The 17,802-nt window shown below is 48.6% G+C and overlaps 1 protein-coding gene and 1 pseudogene across 15 annotated transcripts in view; one reads left to right on the top strand and one right to left on the bottom strand.

The window, feature by feature from the left end:
* INPP4A (inositol polyphosphate-4-phosphatase type I A) overlaps window positions 1-17,802 on the bottom strand; it is a 124,171-nt gene that overhangs the window by 63,082 nt on the left and 43,287 nt on the right. For 13 of the 15 annotated variants that reach the window (XR_011473202.1, XM_070429897.1, XM_070429896.1 and 10 more), the window contains exon 2: window positions 151-233. Coding sequence is in view for 2 of the 15 variants with exons in the window: in XM_070429890.1 (XP_070285991.1) it covers window positions 151-202 (52 nt within the window). In the remaining 13 variants the exon portion in view is untranslated. The remainder of the gene's footprint in view (window positions 1-150; window positions 234-17,802) is intronic. The other 2 variants (XM_070429885.1, XM_070429886.1) reach the window with 1 other exon arrangement.
* LOC139019331 (mitotic spindle assembly checkpoint protein MAD2A pseudogene) lies at window positions 12,040-12,701 on the top strand (annotated as a pseudogene).

Below are 17,802 nucleotides of genomic sequence, written 5' to 3' on the forward strand. Positions count from 1 at the left end.
TTAGAAGGTCAGGCAATGAGACTGAGCAGAAGGGCTGGTTTAAAATACCCCTCTCCAAGCCTGCGATTTCCAGACGTCCCGTCTTCTCTCCGTGTGTCTGCACCTCTACCTGAAGGGCCCATGGTCCCGCTCTTGAGGGGGTTCACTTACCCAGCAACTTACTGGACATGTTTGTTCTTGTTTCAGTAGTGACACGTGGCATTTCTTCATAGGAGCATATCCAAATCCATCACCTAAAATAGAAAGTTATACACTTACCAAGCTGGTCAACACGCAGGGAGTTCTTGTGAAAGAATCTATACTAAGAAAAGGGTAATATGCTAATTAGACTGGACATTTTCCAGATGTCCTTCTTGACAAAGCCATGGTGGTGGGGGCCAAGGCAGAAGCAGTTAAGGGTGATCAGGCCAGCAGGGGAAGGCAGTTAGGGGGCGATCAGGCCGGCAGGGGAGGGCAGTTAGGGGGCGATCAGGCCGGCAGGCAGAGGCGGTTAGGAGCTAGTGGTCCCGGATTGTGAGAGGGATGTCTGACTGCCTGTTTAGGCCCGAGATCCCCGGGATCGGGCCTAAACAGGCAGTCAGACATCTCATGAGGGGTCCCGGATTGAAGAGGGTGCAGGCCTGCCTGAGGGACCCCTCCTCCCGTGCACAAATTTCGTGCACCAGGCCTCTAGTACATTATAATTCCAATGCCTAGAAATATGGGAACGCCACAAGCTGTTTCATGTTCTTGTCTCCACACACCAATCTAACCTGGCTCAAAAACAAAGGTTTTGCTCAAAGCCCAAATGAATGAGAACTAGACAGTACACACTCTGTTCCGCTCCAGGGGTGACCCAGGGGAATTTGGGGCAGCCCGAAAGAGCCACGTGAGCAGCTGGGGTGGATCAGGGAAAATGAGGAGGTGAGGATCTGAGTCCCAGTACTCCCTCCCATAGGCCTCAGGTCCGAAGAGAGCTGCTGGGCCCCTCGGAGGCTCTGCATTTTGCTGTCTAAGATGAAGCTAGTTGTACCCATCTCACGGGGTGCAGTGAGAACCAGACCTTTCCACAACGGGAGAGGGCTCTGCAAACTCCACTGGGCTCCCCAAACTCTGCTGGCCTCCCACAGTGAAGCAGGCAGGGGCCATTGTGAAACAGGACCCTGCCCCCCCCCCCCCGACTCTGACTCAGTCCTCGCACTGCTGGGGAGCTGTTGGGCGAACCTGGGGGCCCAGCGCATGAGCCATCTGAAAATGCCAGGGCCTGGGGTGCAGACCACTGGAAGAGCAGTGCTCTCGCCCTGGAGGTTGTGCTCCTGCCTCTCCCACTGGGACACCCAGGGACCTTTAGCCGGGCGCCTCAGCAGAGCAGCATGGCCTGGCTGGGGTCACAGAAGTCACCAGGGGAAGATGCATCAGTTTGCTGAAATCGGAAGGCATACAAGTCAAAAAAAAGCAATAAAAATGGGAAAGTACTTATAGTATTAGTATCTGTGAATTTGTAATTTAAAAATTAATTTTAAAAACTCACTAAAAATCCAAGTAGCAAAAGGTAAGAATTCATAAAAGAGTAATACATGTGGTAAACATTTTGAACAGGGACGAGACTCATTCATAATAATAAAAGGAATGCTCCCCACACCTACATTCCCCTAAATGAGTCTGCCAAAGGCAGTTAGTTCTATTGAGAATATGCTTTCTGGGCGGAACTAGAGGAAATTCCAAAGGACTGTCCTGTAGTGCTGATGACATGTTAGAATACTACAAGCATTTTGGAAAACAACTATTATTTATCAAAATTTGTCCACAACAGATTCTCGCCAATGATCCAGAGATGCTTACTGCAGTCTGACTTACAACGACAAACTGAGACCAACCCAAGTGCCCACTGCAGGTGTCAGTGTCAACGCCTGTGAACACTGACATACGGCTGTTCGCGTGGTCATAATAAAGCCAACAACCACATGGACCGTTCTTCCACCTCATTAGCCACCAGGAAAAGGCACGTCATGGGCATGAGATAGCGCATACCCACTAGAATAGCTGAAATGAAAAGACGGCAATACCAAGTGTTGGTGAGGATGAGGAGTGATGGCCCTGATATACTGCTGGAGGAGTCAAGGGCACGGCCACTCTGGAAAATGCAGTATCTACTCAAACCGAACACTCATCCACCCCAGAATCTGGAATTGCTAACAGAAATGTATACTTATATTCCCCCCAAAAGAATGTGAAGAACATTTAGAGCAGTAACATTTATAATAGTCAAAAACCAGAAACAACCCAAATGCCCACCAATAGCAGATAAACACTACACAGGTGACTCCTAGAAAGGATATCAAGGGGAGAGCCAGGCACACAGAGCGCATCTAGGCAACTGTGTTTCTATGAGGTTTGGGCACAGCCTGATGAGCCCTTGGTGTTAGAGTCCAGATGGTGGTATTTCTGAGGGGTGAGTACTGATGGTGGGAGGAGGGGAGGGGTCCTACCTCAATAAAAAGTTTAATTTTTTTCAATGACTGCAATGGAGACAACACAGTATGAAAGATGTTTACGTCAGTTCTGCATCATGTGGGTTTTCCATGCACTATTCCACCTGTGTTCTGGTTATAGCCCTTCCTTAAAAAATGTGAAACAAGGGAAAAGAGCCAGCAGGAGGCCACAGCAAGACAGTAGCCATGTCTGGGGACATGATGGGGGGCGGGGGAAGAAGGGGGGAAACAGCTTCCTTTCTTGGCTATCACCCCCTTCATCACTGAAATCTGCACCCCTTGCTGGTGGAGGCAGAGGTGGCACCTGGAGATGAATCAGCCAGGAAGGAGCTCTTCTCTCTTGAACCTCCCCCCTCCCCCTGCTTATCCATGAAGATATAGCCACCTTCCCTTCAGTTGGGACAGCAGAGACTTGTCTCCTATCACAGGGCTGCATCTCACCTTGACATCTCAACCGCCCAAGGGAGACTCCCATCCCCCTTCCCCTGCAGGGTCCCTGCCCACTCCACCCACCTGCCTTTCCCCTAGGACAGTGGTTCTCAACCTTCCTAGTGCCTCGACCCTTTAATACAGTTCCTCATGTTGTGGTGACCCCCAATTTCATTGTTACAAATTGAACATAATTAAAGCATAGTGATTAATCACAAAAACAATATGTAATTATATATGTGTTTTCCAATGGTCTTAGGCGACCCCTGTGAAAGGGTCGTTCAACCCCCAAAGGGGTCGGGACCCACAGGTTGAGAACCGCTGCCCTAGGAGGGAGTTTAGTATTATAGGCATTATGAGATTCTGGGGGTAGACATGCTTCAAGGGGAACATCTACAGACTAATTTTACAAACTTGATAGAGTTCACAGATTATAGAAGCTTTTAGGTCAAAAAGACCTCAGAAGGTACTTGGTGGTTACTTGGGGGCATTTAATTAGAATCTGCAATTTAAGTCATCAAGACCCAGAACAAAACGCTAATTTGCACAGCCAAACTCAATTCCCGTATTAGTCTCATTAATTTAAGGTGATTCACCAAGGATTCCCATATTCCCATGGTCCCCGTTTTCTTCCTCATTTGAAGATTGAAGCTCATTAGAAGCAAAACTACTCTAAAAATAAAGAGGACAGAAGGGGAAGGAGCGGTTTGGAGGACTGGGCTGGTAGGGAGGCGAGAAGGCGGCAGGAGCACTCAGGACACTCACTGCCTCCTCTTCCTCACTTGGAGAACCACGTGGTCCCTGCTGACAGGCCACTGGCCATCGAACCAGCCATATGGGCGTAGAGGGATGAGGGCAGGGGGCACGCGAGGCAGAGGCAGCGAGGGAGGCCAGGAATCACACAGCTTCATGGGACCAGCGAGGATGGCACCACTGTCAGAAGCTTCTCCAGGGGCCAGTCTTGCCCGCCTCCAGAGACCAGGCAACTTGTCTCAGGCAAGGAAGGCTGGCCCCTCCGCTCAGTCACCACTGGGGAGGACTAACCATGGAGCCCCGCTGTTTAAAACTGTATTTATTTATTTATTTATTTAATCCTCACCAAAGGGTATTTTTTTCCATTGATTTTTAGAGAGAGTGGAAAGGAGGGAGGTAGGCAGGGAGGAAGAGAGAGAGACATCAATGTGAGACACATTGATTGGTTGCCTCCTGCACGAGCCCCAAACAGGGCCGGGGATCAAACCTACAACCCAGGTATGTGCCCTTGACTGGGAATCGAACCTGAGACTCTTCAGTGTGAGGGCAGATGCTCTAACCATGAGCCACACCGGCCAGGGCCAGAGCCCTACTTTTATTCATCTTAAACACTGGGGTTCTTCTGAAAGTAATCTTGAAAAGGAGATGCATAGGTGAGGTCACAGAAATCCAGACACTTTCTCAGGGTCACGTAGAGGTACAGGGTGAACTGAGAAACAACCCAAAGCCAAAGGCCAAGTACAGCTGGGGCTGTTCTCTCTGCCCTTCGTAGCCCAGCATCCCTCTCGCTGTCGCTGGGAGCCAGGGGATAAGAGCAAGCCTTCCCTGGGTCTCGCTCTCTTAACTCAGGCAACAGTGAGAGAAAGTCAGAGAGAAAGGCTGAGTGAGTCAGCACGTGAGTCAGCACGTGAGTCAGCAGCTCTGAGGAGGAGGCCACCTCCGGAGTCAGAAAGGGAAGAGTTTTCTCTGAAAACCCCTAACTCCAGGACAGCCAAAATCGCCAAGTGATGAGGCATCCCATGGCTCACTGGCACCCAAACCTGGGAGAGGGCTGCTGCCCACCCCCCACCACCCCCCGCCGGCAGCACGCATGCCCTGCACACAGCCAGCACCCACAGGTGCCCTGACACGGCTGCAGTCTGTCCCTCCACGATGACCCACTGGGACCTGTGTCTTATGAATAAAAGACTTAACTCCTTGCTTCTCCCACACCCTCCTGGTGCAAAGACCAGGTTTTAGACAAACACCTGCTGGTAAACAAACCTTAAACACCTGTGGCGACTGTTGCTCACCAGACAGAGTCTGGCTTTTTCCTGCCTCCGAGATACCCAACAGACAACTCCCGGCCCCTTCCCTCCAGTGCTGGAGAAAGCCTGCAGGTGGCCCACTCCCTCCGTCCCTCCCAGCTGAGGGTGAGGCGAGGCTCACTGTGAGCACAGCTCCGCTCAGAGAACACCACCTAACGCAGGAGTACACTGCAATCATCGGCCCAGGCTGCTAAGAATTAAATGTGGGAAACTAATGGGCCTTGAGAAGTCAAGCCCAGGAAAACAGAAAATGTGCAGCTGCCCGAGCTGGTTTGGCTCAGGGGACAGAGGTCGGCCTGCGGACTGAAGGGTCCCGGGTTTGATACCAGTCAAGGGCACATTGCTGGGGTTGCAGGCTCAATCCCCAGTAGGGGGCATGCAGGAGGCAGCCGATCAATGATTCTCTCTCATCACTGATGTTTCTATCTCTCTCTCCCTCTCTCTTCCTCTCTGAAATCAATAAAAATATATTTTTTTTAAAATGTGCTATATTGATGCACATTCTCACTAGCAGATCAAACTGCTGGGACAGCTTCTCACTCCCCAAAGCCCTGCTCTCTGTCCTATTCACTGAACAGGCAGCAGTGGCAGGAAGCTCGCCACCCAATCTATTAACTAACCGGCCTCACTTGTTTCATGAATATGGCAGCTGATAAAATATAATGCCTAACCCAGACTCAAATGTACATCTGGGACTCCAAGGGGAAGAGTCAGCACCTGTAGTGGGCCATGGGCGTCCCTCTAAAAAACCAGGCAGGCCAAGTGCCCTGGGTAGGACACGCCCAGATTGTTCAAGTTTCCCTCCTCCCCACGCCCCCTTCCAGACCCTTGGTTTCCCATCTCAGTCACTGGTAACTCCCACCCTTCCACTTGCTCTAGCCACGAAACAAAACCAGTGCTGGCCGCTGGCCTCCTCCTCTCACACCCCACACCCAAGCCATTCTGTTGGCTCTACCTTCCCAGAGATCTGGACTTCAACCCGCCTCAGCACCCAGCCCTGCCGCCCTGGCTCCTGACCAGTCCCTCCGCAGCCCCGGAGACTGTCTCCACGCAGCACTAGCTCCACCCTGGCCTCCATGCTGCTCAGAGCTCCCCAACTGCAACCCTCAGCAAGGCCAACGGAAGGCAGCTCCCTCACCCCTGTATGTCCTTCCTCTGTATGTCCAGTCTTCAGGACAGTGGGTCAAAACTGCAGCTGGGCCCCTAGTGGTTCACCTAACAACCATGAGCCTTTCAGGGATTTTGTACAGAAATCGGTTTGAAAATAAGTCACCCTAAAAAGTGTTTGAAGGTGTTCCTGCTGAGCGACATGGGGGCAGACCCGGGTCTGGGTGCTGGCATCTGGGGGACCAGAGACGTGTTAATGGGCAGCAAGGACACGGTCCAGGAGGTGCCAGCAGAGGCGGTGGTGGTGGGTGTCCTTGGGCTACCTTGGCCACTTCTAAAGCACCCACACTTTCTCATGCTGTTTCTTCTCCACAGCTGGCCATCTCCTCAACAAATAGGGAAGGCCTCTCCTGGGCCAGGCCTGAGGGATGCAAAGATGAACGGGGGCTTGGGCAGGAAATGCATCACGAGAAACACCAACAGAAGAGATGGACACGCTGAGGCGCACACTGGTGCTGCTAAAGCCTCTTCTGGAACCTTCCCTGTGAGAAGGGCTGGTCGGCAGCTGTCCACTGGCCCACCAGGGGCTAGCACCAGGGACTCTGAAGGCTGACTCTTGGGGAGAATCAACCCAGTGCTCCTATGTATCACTCCTCGCACTCCCCTGCACCAGGCTTCATCTGTCACTCGATCACCCCACCAGTTCCCAGAACACACACACCAAGATAATGGCGTTACTGCCCGGGGCACTGCAATCCCTGTGAGAGGCCTGTTCGGTGCTGGAGACAACGCACACCAGTGCCCATGCCACCCTGCCCTCTCTGGGACACATCCATGGCTCCTGTCTTGCTCCACTGGCCATCGGCCACGCGGGCCCCCATACAATGAACTGAAGTTTGCCTGGATGTTGGCCAGGAAGGCCTCTCAGTAGTGCCTCAGAAATGTCCTCATGGGCGTGTAAAAGGCCTGAGGAAGCCGTCCAATACTTATCAATGAAGACATGTTGCCCAGGGGGCCCAAGAGCCTGAGATAGGACAACAGCACCCTGTGACCTGTGAGTGGGTTACTGCCGGGTGGGTTCTGCAAAGGCCTCACCAGCATGGAGGAAGGTGCTGCAGGCCCTGACGCCCAGCCCAGGGCACTCAGTCAAAGCCTAGGTTGGGAGCTGCAGCTAGACGAGAACTGACTCCCGAGCCTGCTCCTTCTCTTCCCCTCTTTGTCCATCCAAACCTAGGGCTGTAAGGCCTGGCCTGGCACCTGCTTCTACCTCCCCAACTCAGAGTTGGCCATGTGGAAGCTGACGGCATCAGGGCAGGTGCCACCCCAACTCGGTTTCTCTCCTCCCTCCCCATTGGGAGGGGTCTGTTCTTTCAGCCAAGGGGCTGCTCAGGGCTCCTCGGGATGGCAGTGCCCAGAGGTGGTGCCCTCCGGGGCTAGGGCCCTCATCCGAGCTATGGCAACTCCTCTGCCATGTCCTGATGGGATGAGGCTGTCACAGCGAGGGCGAGTCTGGTACCCCTGGCAGCCTGAGCTGGCTGGACACCTGGGCTGCACGTGGAGGACCCGATCCCAGTGAGTTTCAGCAGGAAGGTAGGTTTGCCATAAAGGCGTGGCTGACTTACAGAACTTGAGCAGGAATATGGCTGACAGACCAATGTCGGTGGCACAGACAACTCCCCTGCTCACCACATCATTCTCCCCATCCCTGCAAATGACCTTGTGTACATGGTGTACAGAGGAAGCCGACAGCCCCCAACTTTAAACTCTCCAGCTCTAACCAAATGCATGGGTTCTCCCTGAGTCTTCAATCCAGCTCTTCCCAGGAAAGGCAATCCATGGCCTACTCAGGCCACGTGCCCCCCTGGCTGGAGGGTGGGGCCACAGGCACAGGGTGCTCCCATTCGATGGAGTGTGGTTGGGGAGAGTTCCCACAAAGGGGGCAGGGGAGGCTGAAAATAATCATCTCACTCACCACAAGTTTTAGTAGTCAAATGGAAACCCTACAGCAAGTGTTTCTCAAACTTTACGAGGAAAGTTGAAGATCTCCCAGTGTTAACTAAATGTTTTTTATATTGTTTACAATAGATAACAAATACAAAATTAGGTATAAACTCTTTTTTCTTGGTGCTCTTAAACTACTATAAAATAAGAGATTAGTAACAGCAACAAACAAAACCCCAACACCAGTGGACTCACACTTACATAACATGAAGGATGGGGGTGCTGTACAGAAACATCACACAAACACAACCCGAGGGCTCCAGAAGGCATGCCTACCACACCCTCCATGCCACCCCGACCTGGCCTGAAGCCACCAATTCCCACAATGGCCACTTTGGATGGCCAAACAGCTACCTGGTCAAAATAGCAGCAGCCAGCAGCCACTGCTCCCCAGAAAAATGAAGGCAGAGGAGCAGGGACACGGCGAGACCCCGAACTACAAACAGGGGTCTAAGGACCCTGGGCATGGAGCCTCCACAAGTCGTTTTGCTCTTTTGCATGAAATCAAGGAAAGTATAGAGAAAAAGCGCAGAAGATGGCTTGCTGTGTGAAAACACAAGACTGGAAAGCCCACTTCCTGGAGTCCCCATGATGGGGCACCCCTACGTACACGTGAACCCCATTAGCAAGATTTCTCTGCTCTTTTTGTATGAGTACTGTGGGTTTTTGGTCATTTCCTTCTCTTTACTGTTCCCAACAGGTTTTATTCATTCACTAGAATATCTTGGTTTATTAAGTGTGTAAAGTGTCATGTGCTTTGGGAAAGAGTCACCAAGCTACCCCAGTTTCCACTGGCAGCACACACTCCACAATCCTATATAATCCTATATATTAAAAGGCTAATATGCAAATGGCCAAATGGCAGAATGATCAGTCACTATGACGCACACTGACCACAGACGTTCAATACAGGAGCTGTCCCCTGGTGGTCAATGCGCTCCCACAGGGGGAGCGCCGCTCAGCCAGAAGCCAGGCTCACAGCTGGCAAGCACAGAGGCAGTGGCGAGAGCCTCTCCAGCCACCGTGGCAGCGCTAAGGACCCCTTGGGGGATGTCCAACTGCCCACGGAGCGGGCCTAAGCTGGTAGTTAGACATCCCCTGAGGGATCCCAGACTGTGAGAGGGTTCAGGCCAGGCTGCAGGACCATCACCCCAGTGCATAAATGTCATGCACCAGGCCTCTAATAAAAGCATAATGTGATAAGTGTCCAACCAAGCAGTCGACTGTTCGGTTGACCGCTCGACCAGCTGCTATGATGCGCACTGACCACCAGGGGGCTGACACGCTGACTGGTAGGTTAGCTTGCTTCTGGGGTCCGGCCAATCAGGATTGGGCAAGAGGGCCAGACATGTCCTGGGGCCCTCCCACAGTCCCTCCCAGCCAGCCAACCTCCTGCGGTCCCTCCCTGGCCAGCTGGCCCCCATTGGCCCCAATCAGGACTGAGCAAGACGGCCCCAATTGGCCCAGATTGCCAGCCAGGCCAAGGGACCCCACCCGTGCACCCCACCGGGCCTCTAGTTCAAGAATAAAACATGCAGCCCTGGCCAGGTGGCTCAGTTGGTTGGGTGTCGTCCCATTCACTAAAAGGTCGTGGGTTCAATTCCCAGCCAGGGCACATACCTAGTTTTCAGGTTTGATTCCTGGTCATAGGAGCATATGGGAGGCAACCAATCAATGTTTCTCTCTCACATGGCTGGCCCACTCGGGAGACACTATTGTCCCAAAAATGAGCCTGGTCTTTCACAAACCTGAGGGCAAAGTGCACTCCTGGAAGAGAGGCTGAGCATCCACACCAGCTCCCAGACCCAGCTCCTAGGGTTCATCCCACAGGGTGGCCTCAGGCTACTTCAAATTCTGGCACAGGTTCGCCTGCACCACATTGTGAATTTCCCACCCGCAACACTGGGGCAGCCGGCCGCCACCCTGCTCCTGCTGAGCCCCTCCCTCGCCATCCTAACTCCAGCACCATCGACAGGGTGGTGCGTGGGCTGATTCCGCTTGACCAGCTGCTATGATGCGCACTGACCACCAAACATGTTATTTCCTTCTAGACTGCGGCTGACAGAGCAGGGATGACAGTAATTGGCATGACTGGGGTTGGACAGGTCTAGTTTATTTTTATAATCAAGAGGAAAGCTTGTTTTCAAATTCAATGTGTCAAAGTTGGCTTCATGGGAGAGTATAAAATTTTGTGAGTAACAACAAAATCCCATAAAGGGCTATAAATGCAAAGCCACAACCACAGATCGATGAATGCTGGGAAGACGAAGTTATTTCTGGAACACGGCAGTGAGCCAGGAGACCAGGGACAACCTGCCCAAGGCCTCCACGGGGGCAGCTCCCAACCAGTCTCATTTTAGCTTCCACACCAAGAAACAGTAATTGGGGAGAGAAGTCTCGGTCTCTACGTACCCTGGAAACAAAGCCATCACACATACTCCGGCAAGGCGTACAGCACCTGCAAAACTGGTTAAAACCTGTTTTAACCAATCACTGTTGGGGGGGCATATAGAGAAGATGCTGAAAAGGCCTTCAGTGCCTCAAATGCTCATGTAGCAGTCTGATTCTGACATGAGACCTTTCCCTGGGAGCCTGGCCACAGCTCTTACTGCAAAGCTGATGGTGACAGGAATGATAAAAACCCAAGAAAAGTAATTTTAAAAAAAGAGCTACCGGCAGTGCCTCCGAGGCCCGTGCACGCTTTCTCAGACAGCGCCCATGTGGCCCACCAGTGCTGCAGTGAGTGCGCACCCCAGACGGGGAGAAGTGCCGCCAGCGTCTCATACTGGGCAGCAACATCTGTGCGGCTCCTCTCCCCGACTGGTGAAGATGAAGACAGCAGGGGAGGGACCAGGGGGCGGAGGACGGACAGCAGCACTGGGACATTTCAGTCCTCAGCTGGCAAGCCTGGTCGATGGCCTGCAACATGCTGCCCCTGACAGGAGTGTTCATGGAGCCTGCAACCTGGAACCAGAGTTGTTCATTCATTTGTTCAACAGGTGCCTCACCAGGCACTTAGAGAGGACAGGCAGATGAGTTTGAAGTGGCCCCTGCTTGAAGGATCCAACAGTACAGCAAGGGAGTGAGACATTCAGATAAGACAACACAAAGACAAAATGTGATGCATGCCCCAGGCCATGGTCGGGGTGAGGAAGAAACCTTAAATCTGGCAGAGATGATCCTGAGGCAGTGTAGACAGATCTAACTTCAAAAGGCACAGGCATGACCATTAACCCCGGGGGCAGGGAAGCCCAGCATTCTAAGGGACAGAGAGAATGGGCTGAAGGGAACCACTAATTCTGGGGAACCACTAATACCAGACCATGGAGTGCACTTTAGCTAGTAGGCAATGAAAAACTCTCTGGAATCTTAATTATTCAGATAAATCTGAAAAGTCTTGATACTCTCCTGAACTCTCATATTGTGCTTGGGGGAAAAAAACCTCTTACTTCCTGGTACAAAGCCACTCAGGCCTGGTAAAGCTGGGCCGCGTTGTGGCATGAGGCGGACAGGCCGCATCTACATCCAACACATAGGGACATCATTCCCGTCCTGCCAGGGCTCCAGGGGCTCCGAAGGTCGTCAGCACAACTAACCCTAAAGTCAGGCACGCTCACTACCTCTGAAGGAAGTACTATCCAATTCTGCAAATAAAAAACAAAATACAGGTTACTTTTTTTTTTAACATATTTTTATTGATTTCAGAGAGGAAGCGAGAGGGAAAGAGAGAAACATCAATGATGAGAGAGAATCATTGATCAGCTGCCTCCCGCACGCCCCCCACTGGGGATCGAGTTCACAACCCGGGCATGTGCCCTTGACTGGAATCGAACCCGGGACCCTTCAGTCTGCAGGCCGACACTCTAGCCACTGAGCCAAACCAGCTAGGGCCCAGGTTACTTTTGAAACCAGTGGCGGGAAGCTGCTGCGGGCCCTGTGGTAGCCGTCTGTGGTGGGTACGTGCCACGTCGATGGGTCTACATGGAAGTGCCAATATCATGGCCGAGTTCCTCTCATTTGGCATCAATAGCATTTTATATCAGCATGTCATTTACCCGTCTAAAACCTTTACTCAAGTGCAGAAATACGGACTCACCTTGCTGTAACTACTGATCCTGAGCTTATGAAATACCCAAACACTGTGGTGGAACAACGGAGAGACTGATTATATGAGTGTTCAGTTCAGAAACATATGGTAGTCATCTCGAATACTTAAAGTGGGGAGGTGCTTGGAAGATGACAGTTTGAGTGTGACGAGACGGCCAAAGGTGACAATGCACCTAGAGAAAATCCTCAGAAAGCTAGCCAAGGTGAAATCTGCTCGGTGGTCAGACAGATCACAGCTACCGACATTTCTGTCACTACTGGGAGTGTCTTATTCACCTGAACTACTGATTTATACAAAGCTGTAGTTGTACCTAAAAAGTGGGAAGAGTCGGGACCACAGTTCATCACCAATTCAGAGCAAGTCCACCTGCGTTCCTTCACAACTACAATCCACAAAGCAAACAGCACAGTGGCCTACAAAATCCTGTCCATGACTGGAGATGGGACAAGAACCGTGATGGAATTCTCAACTGTGTATTTCCTGAAACCAAGTCAACTGCAGTTCATGTTTTATTCCGTTGACTAATTTTTAGTGGGGAAAGCAACACTGTCATTTACTGAAATGCGCATAATTGTCCCATTTTTCTGGTACCTGTTTAACTTCCCATAGGATTGACATAAATTTTGCACACTGTTCAAAAAGGATCTACATCAGCACTATCATTAATGTCAACTCCTTTGAAGGTGGTAACTGGAGATGGAAAACTTCTGCTCGAGAGCTCAATGTCTTCCTAAATCAGACTTTTTGGTCAAGTGGCTTGATTCAGAATATAGGTAAATATGAAACACAGCAAAAGAAGTCTGAATATGTGGAATCTGTGTTTAGGCCTAAAGTAATTGATAATCCACAATAACAAAATGTTGCTATGAGGTCCTTTTGCCTTTTATTTCATTTGTATAATTTCCTAATTTTAAGAAAATCTTCAATTATTTGATTTTAATAATTTTAATTTACACCTACAAAACTATATCACTATTTCTATTGTCTAAATTCCAGTGATACAGAACTCTTAAAAATTATCTTTTGGTGTTTTATAAAATCAAGCTTTAAATGACAATGACAAAGTTAAATGTGTATGTTTTTCAAAACAAAACAAAAGCCAAAATCAACAACCACAAAAGGAAATAAGAAGACCACTTGGTAAGTGCCTTCAGTGCCAGGTCTATTAGCAAATACCGACCCCCAGGGCCACCTTCTGCCTTCACCGGCCCTCCCAGGCGACTCACCTAAGTGTGCAGTGGAGAGACTGCTCAGAGTTGCCAGAACCAGCGTCCCTTTCTGTCACTGTGGCCTTGCTCCAGAGCAGTGGTTCTCAACCTTCCTATGCCTCGACCCTTTAATACAGTTCCTCATGTTGTGGTGACCCCCAATTTCATTGTTACAAATTGAACATAATTAAAGCATAGTGATTAATCACAAAAACAATATATAATTATATATGTGTTTTCCGATGGTCTTAGGCGACCCCTGTGAAAGGTTCGTTTGACCCCCAAAGGGGTTGCGACCCACAGGTTGAGAACCGCTGCTCCAGAGATTCCTAAGCTGGTTCGACCTTTGTTTAGAAATGCTAACAATCAGATATCCAAATAATAAGAAAAACATCAAAAGGTACTTCTGTCATCATTTCTTTTTCTCCAAAATTCACAGCTGAGTTCTGAAATGTAGAGAAGACACTGAGAACAAAGACCCCATGAAATATCTCCCTGTCACATATCACTATGTTAAAATTAGCACTGCCATGAGCAAGGACAGAGAAAACTAATTAAAATCTCTACTGTGCTTTCACTTTTATTTTTAACATTCTTGAAAATTGGGTAATAAAGAGATCAGGGAAAATGTACCTTAAAAATTCATTTTTAGAACTGCTCCCATCTCCCATTAGAAGAAATTACTAGAAACACTAAAAAGTGAAGCTAGTATGCAACAAGCCATCTGCAAGCCAGCTGAGGCCCTGCCTCCTTCCGGGCAGGCTTGGATCCTGATGGGAGGCCCGGGTAGCAGGCCTCCATCAGATTAGGAATGCTGTTCCCATCAGCCCAACACGGGCCCCACCCAACATCCCAGGACTATCATCCAGCACCATCGCCAGGGTTCAGTGAAGACTAGGTTCTGGACGGGGCCAGATGCAAACACAGATCTGTGCAGAATACAATGCAGGAGGGAGCAGGCACTAATGGATGAAGACAACGGAAGTCCTGGGTAAGTCAGAGACCCTGCACTGGGCCAGAGCTCCTAATAGCAACGCGGCCAAAAGTCTGCAGCATCTCTCAGCGAAGCCGTGCCTATGCCCAGCCCATCCATCAACCACAGACGAGAGGCAGAGAAATGGCACGGTAACAACGGATGTGGAGTCAGAGCCCTTGCTCTTGGTCTGGTTCGGATTTTAATTCAGCTATCTGATCCCGGGCAGATTACACACTCTGGGCACTGCAGATGTGGCCCTGGGCCCGACCTGCTGTCCTACACTGTGCAGCGCCCAAGAGGTGTGCACTGTGTGTCCTCTGCTCTGTCATCTGCTCCTCACAACAAAGCCTGCCCAGGCCACGGGCATTATCTTCTATTGTAACCTTTCATTCCTTTACACACACAATCCCAATGATAGTGATATATCATCCCTCTTCCTCTTTATTTAATTATTTCTACACATATTACATCTATATATACTACAAACTCAAAATCAATGTTATCATTATATATACATAGTGTTTTTAAAGAAGCTGAGGGAAGAGAGGAAAGTGTGCATGTATTAGTTTGTTATATTAACCTTCTCATTACCACTTCTGGTTCTCCTCATTATTTCCCGTGGATTCAAGTTACCTAATGCAGTGTAATTTCCTTATCCCAATACAGCTTCTCTCTCATTTGTCTCCTTCATGCTGCTATTGTCAAATACATTCCTTTTCTAAAGGTTATAGGCCCAACATATAATTATATATAGGCATACCACAGATACTGCAAATTTCACAATAAAGCAAGTCACATGAACTTTCTGGTTCCCCAGTGCATATAAAAAGTTATGTTTGCACTAGACTGTGGTCTATTAAGTGTGCAATAGTATTATGTCTAAACAAAACAAGATATATATCATAATTAAAAATATTTTATTTCTAAAAAATGCTAACCATCAACTGAGCCTTTAGCAAGTCATAATCTTTTTGCTAGTGGAGGGTCTTACTTCGATATTAATGAAAACGCACTATCTGTGAAGCACAATAAAATGAGGTGTGCCGGTATATATATTATTTTACAAAATTGCTTTTTAAATCAATTAAGGGGGAGGAATGCACTTACATTATCTTTTAAAATAACATAATTACCTTTACTGGCACTGTCTTTTCATGGACTTGAATTACCACCTGTGGTCATCTGCTTCTAGCCTGAAGAACTTCCTTCATATTTCCTATAATGGCAGGTCTGCTGACAACAAAGCCTACTTTGTCTTTTATTTTATTTTTTTAATTTGAGAATGTCTTTATTTTGTCTGCAATTTTGAGACACAGTTTTGCTAGATATGAGATCCTTGGTTGATGGTTTGGGGGTTTTTTGCAAGATGCTGACTATGCTATACCACCACCTTCTGGTCCCCACTATTCCTAAAGAGAAGTCTGCTGTTAATCTTATTGGGACTTCCTGGTACAATCTCAGTCAATTTTCTTTTGCTGCTTTCTAGCTTTCCTCTTTCTCTTTCAACATTTTTTCATTATGATGGGCCTGAGTATGGACTTCTTTGTAGTTATACTACTTGGAATTTATTGTGTTTCTTGAATATGTAGATTGTTTTTCATCAAATTTGGAAAGTGTTCAGCCATTATTTCTTCTAATGTTTACCTGTTCTTTCTCTCTGCTCTCCTCTAGTACTTGTATCATGTGTATGTTGGTGTGCTTAAGGGTATCCCACGTTTCTCTGAAGTTCTGTTCATTTTCTTCATCCCCAACCCCCCATCATTTGAACTGTATAATCTCTATAACTCTATCTTCAAGTTTAGTGATTCTACCCCTACTAGTTGACATCTACTGTTATAACATTCTAATGAATTTTTCACTCCAGAATTTCACTTGGTTGATTTTTACTGTCTCTTTTTTTATCCTCACCCAAGAATATGTTCATTGATTTTTAGAGAGAGAGGTATGTGTTGCCTCCCATAAGCTCCCCAACCAAGAACTGAACCTACAATATAGGTATGTGCCCTGACTGGGAATTGAACCTGAAACCTTTTGGTGTACTGGATGACACTCCAACCAATTGAGCCACCCAGCCAGGGCACTTTCTGTCTCTTTATTGATATTCTCTAATTGACCAGACATACCTGCCTTTATTTCCTTAAGCATTATTTCCTTTAGTTCTTTGAATATACAGTTGACCATTGAACAATGTGCGGGTTAGGAGTGCCGACCCCCACCCCACTCCAATGCAGTCACAGATCTGTGTATAAATTTTTACTTTACATCTGGACCTTTGCATCCACAGATTCAACCAACTATGGATGGAAAACAGTATTTTCAACCTGCAACTGGGAATCTGTAATTGGAAAGCCATGATTGGGAATGTGAAAATACTGTTGATCATAGTTGGTTGAAGCCATGGACGCAACACATTCAGATACCAAAGGCTGACTGTACTATTTGTTGAAAAAAAATCCACATACCAGTGGACCCGTATAGTTCACAAACCACTGCTGTTCAAAGGTCAATTGTATTTATAATGGCTGATTTAAAATCTTTATCTGTTAAATCCAACATCTGGGCTTTCTCTCAGGCAGTTTCTGTTGCTTTTATTTTCTCCATCACACTTTCCTATTTCTTTACATGTCTTATCCTTTTATTGTGAAAATTGGACGCTTTCAATAATATATGGTAGCAGTTCTGAATACTGGTCCCCCTCCTCAGGCTTGTCTTTGATTGCTTAGTTTTTTCAGTGAATTGGCTAGACTGGTTCAGTGAAGTCTATCCTCCCCCATCCCTCACCCACAGCACGCAGCTTCTAATGCTGCTCCCCAGGGGGCACTGCCTTGAATGTGTGTAATCTCCCTGGGACCGCAATGGATTTATCAGGGCTCTTTTTCTCTTCCCTGATCTGTTAGGCTGCCTGCCTCTATTGTTGTCACATGAATTGTGATAGGCTCCATGAATTGCTGGTCATTGCTCTACAGTTTTTTGACAAGGCCCTGGGGCATCAACTACTGAACAACCTGATCTAATTAAATTAAGGCTTTTCTGTAGGATAATTTTTTAGATCAATGTTTGAGGTTTGTTCTGACCCCAGGTGGGTTCGCCTTGGCAGTCTCTCTCCCTGGCTGTCTCTAGCCTACAGTTTCAACTGTTGCTTTCATGGAGCTACCAGCTCTTGTTAGATGCTTACCACCAAAATCTCCTTGTTTTTGAGCGCACCCTTAGGTTTGATCATCCCCACGCTCTGTTATGAATGAATTCAGTACCTTGGGGGAACACCTCAGAGCTTTCTGTTCTTATGGCCTACCTCTCTCCTCCTTGGCAAATTCTCTGAGTCACTGCTCTGGAGTCAAAATCAAGGACAAGGGCCCACATCGCTCAAAGGACAACCCTACTTTATGATGAGTCCTGGGTGGAGCAGTAGCCTTTGATCTTCTTGGCTTGACTCTTCTGAAAT

This window comes from Myotis yumanensis, unplaced genomic scaffold (assembly GCF_028538775.1).
Source record: "Myotis yumanensis isolate MYYU_CA2020_CCGP unplaced genomic scaffold, mMyoYum1.0.hap1 SCAF_11, whole genome shotgun sequence".
Taxonomy (NCBI): Eukaryota; Metazoa; Chordata; class Mammalia; order Chiroptera; family Vespertilionidae; genus Myotis; species Myotis yumanensis.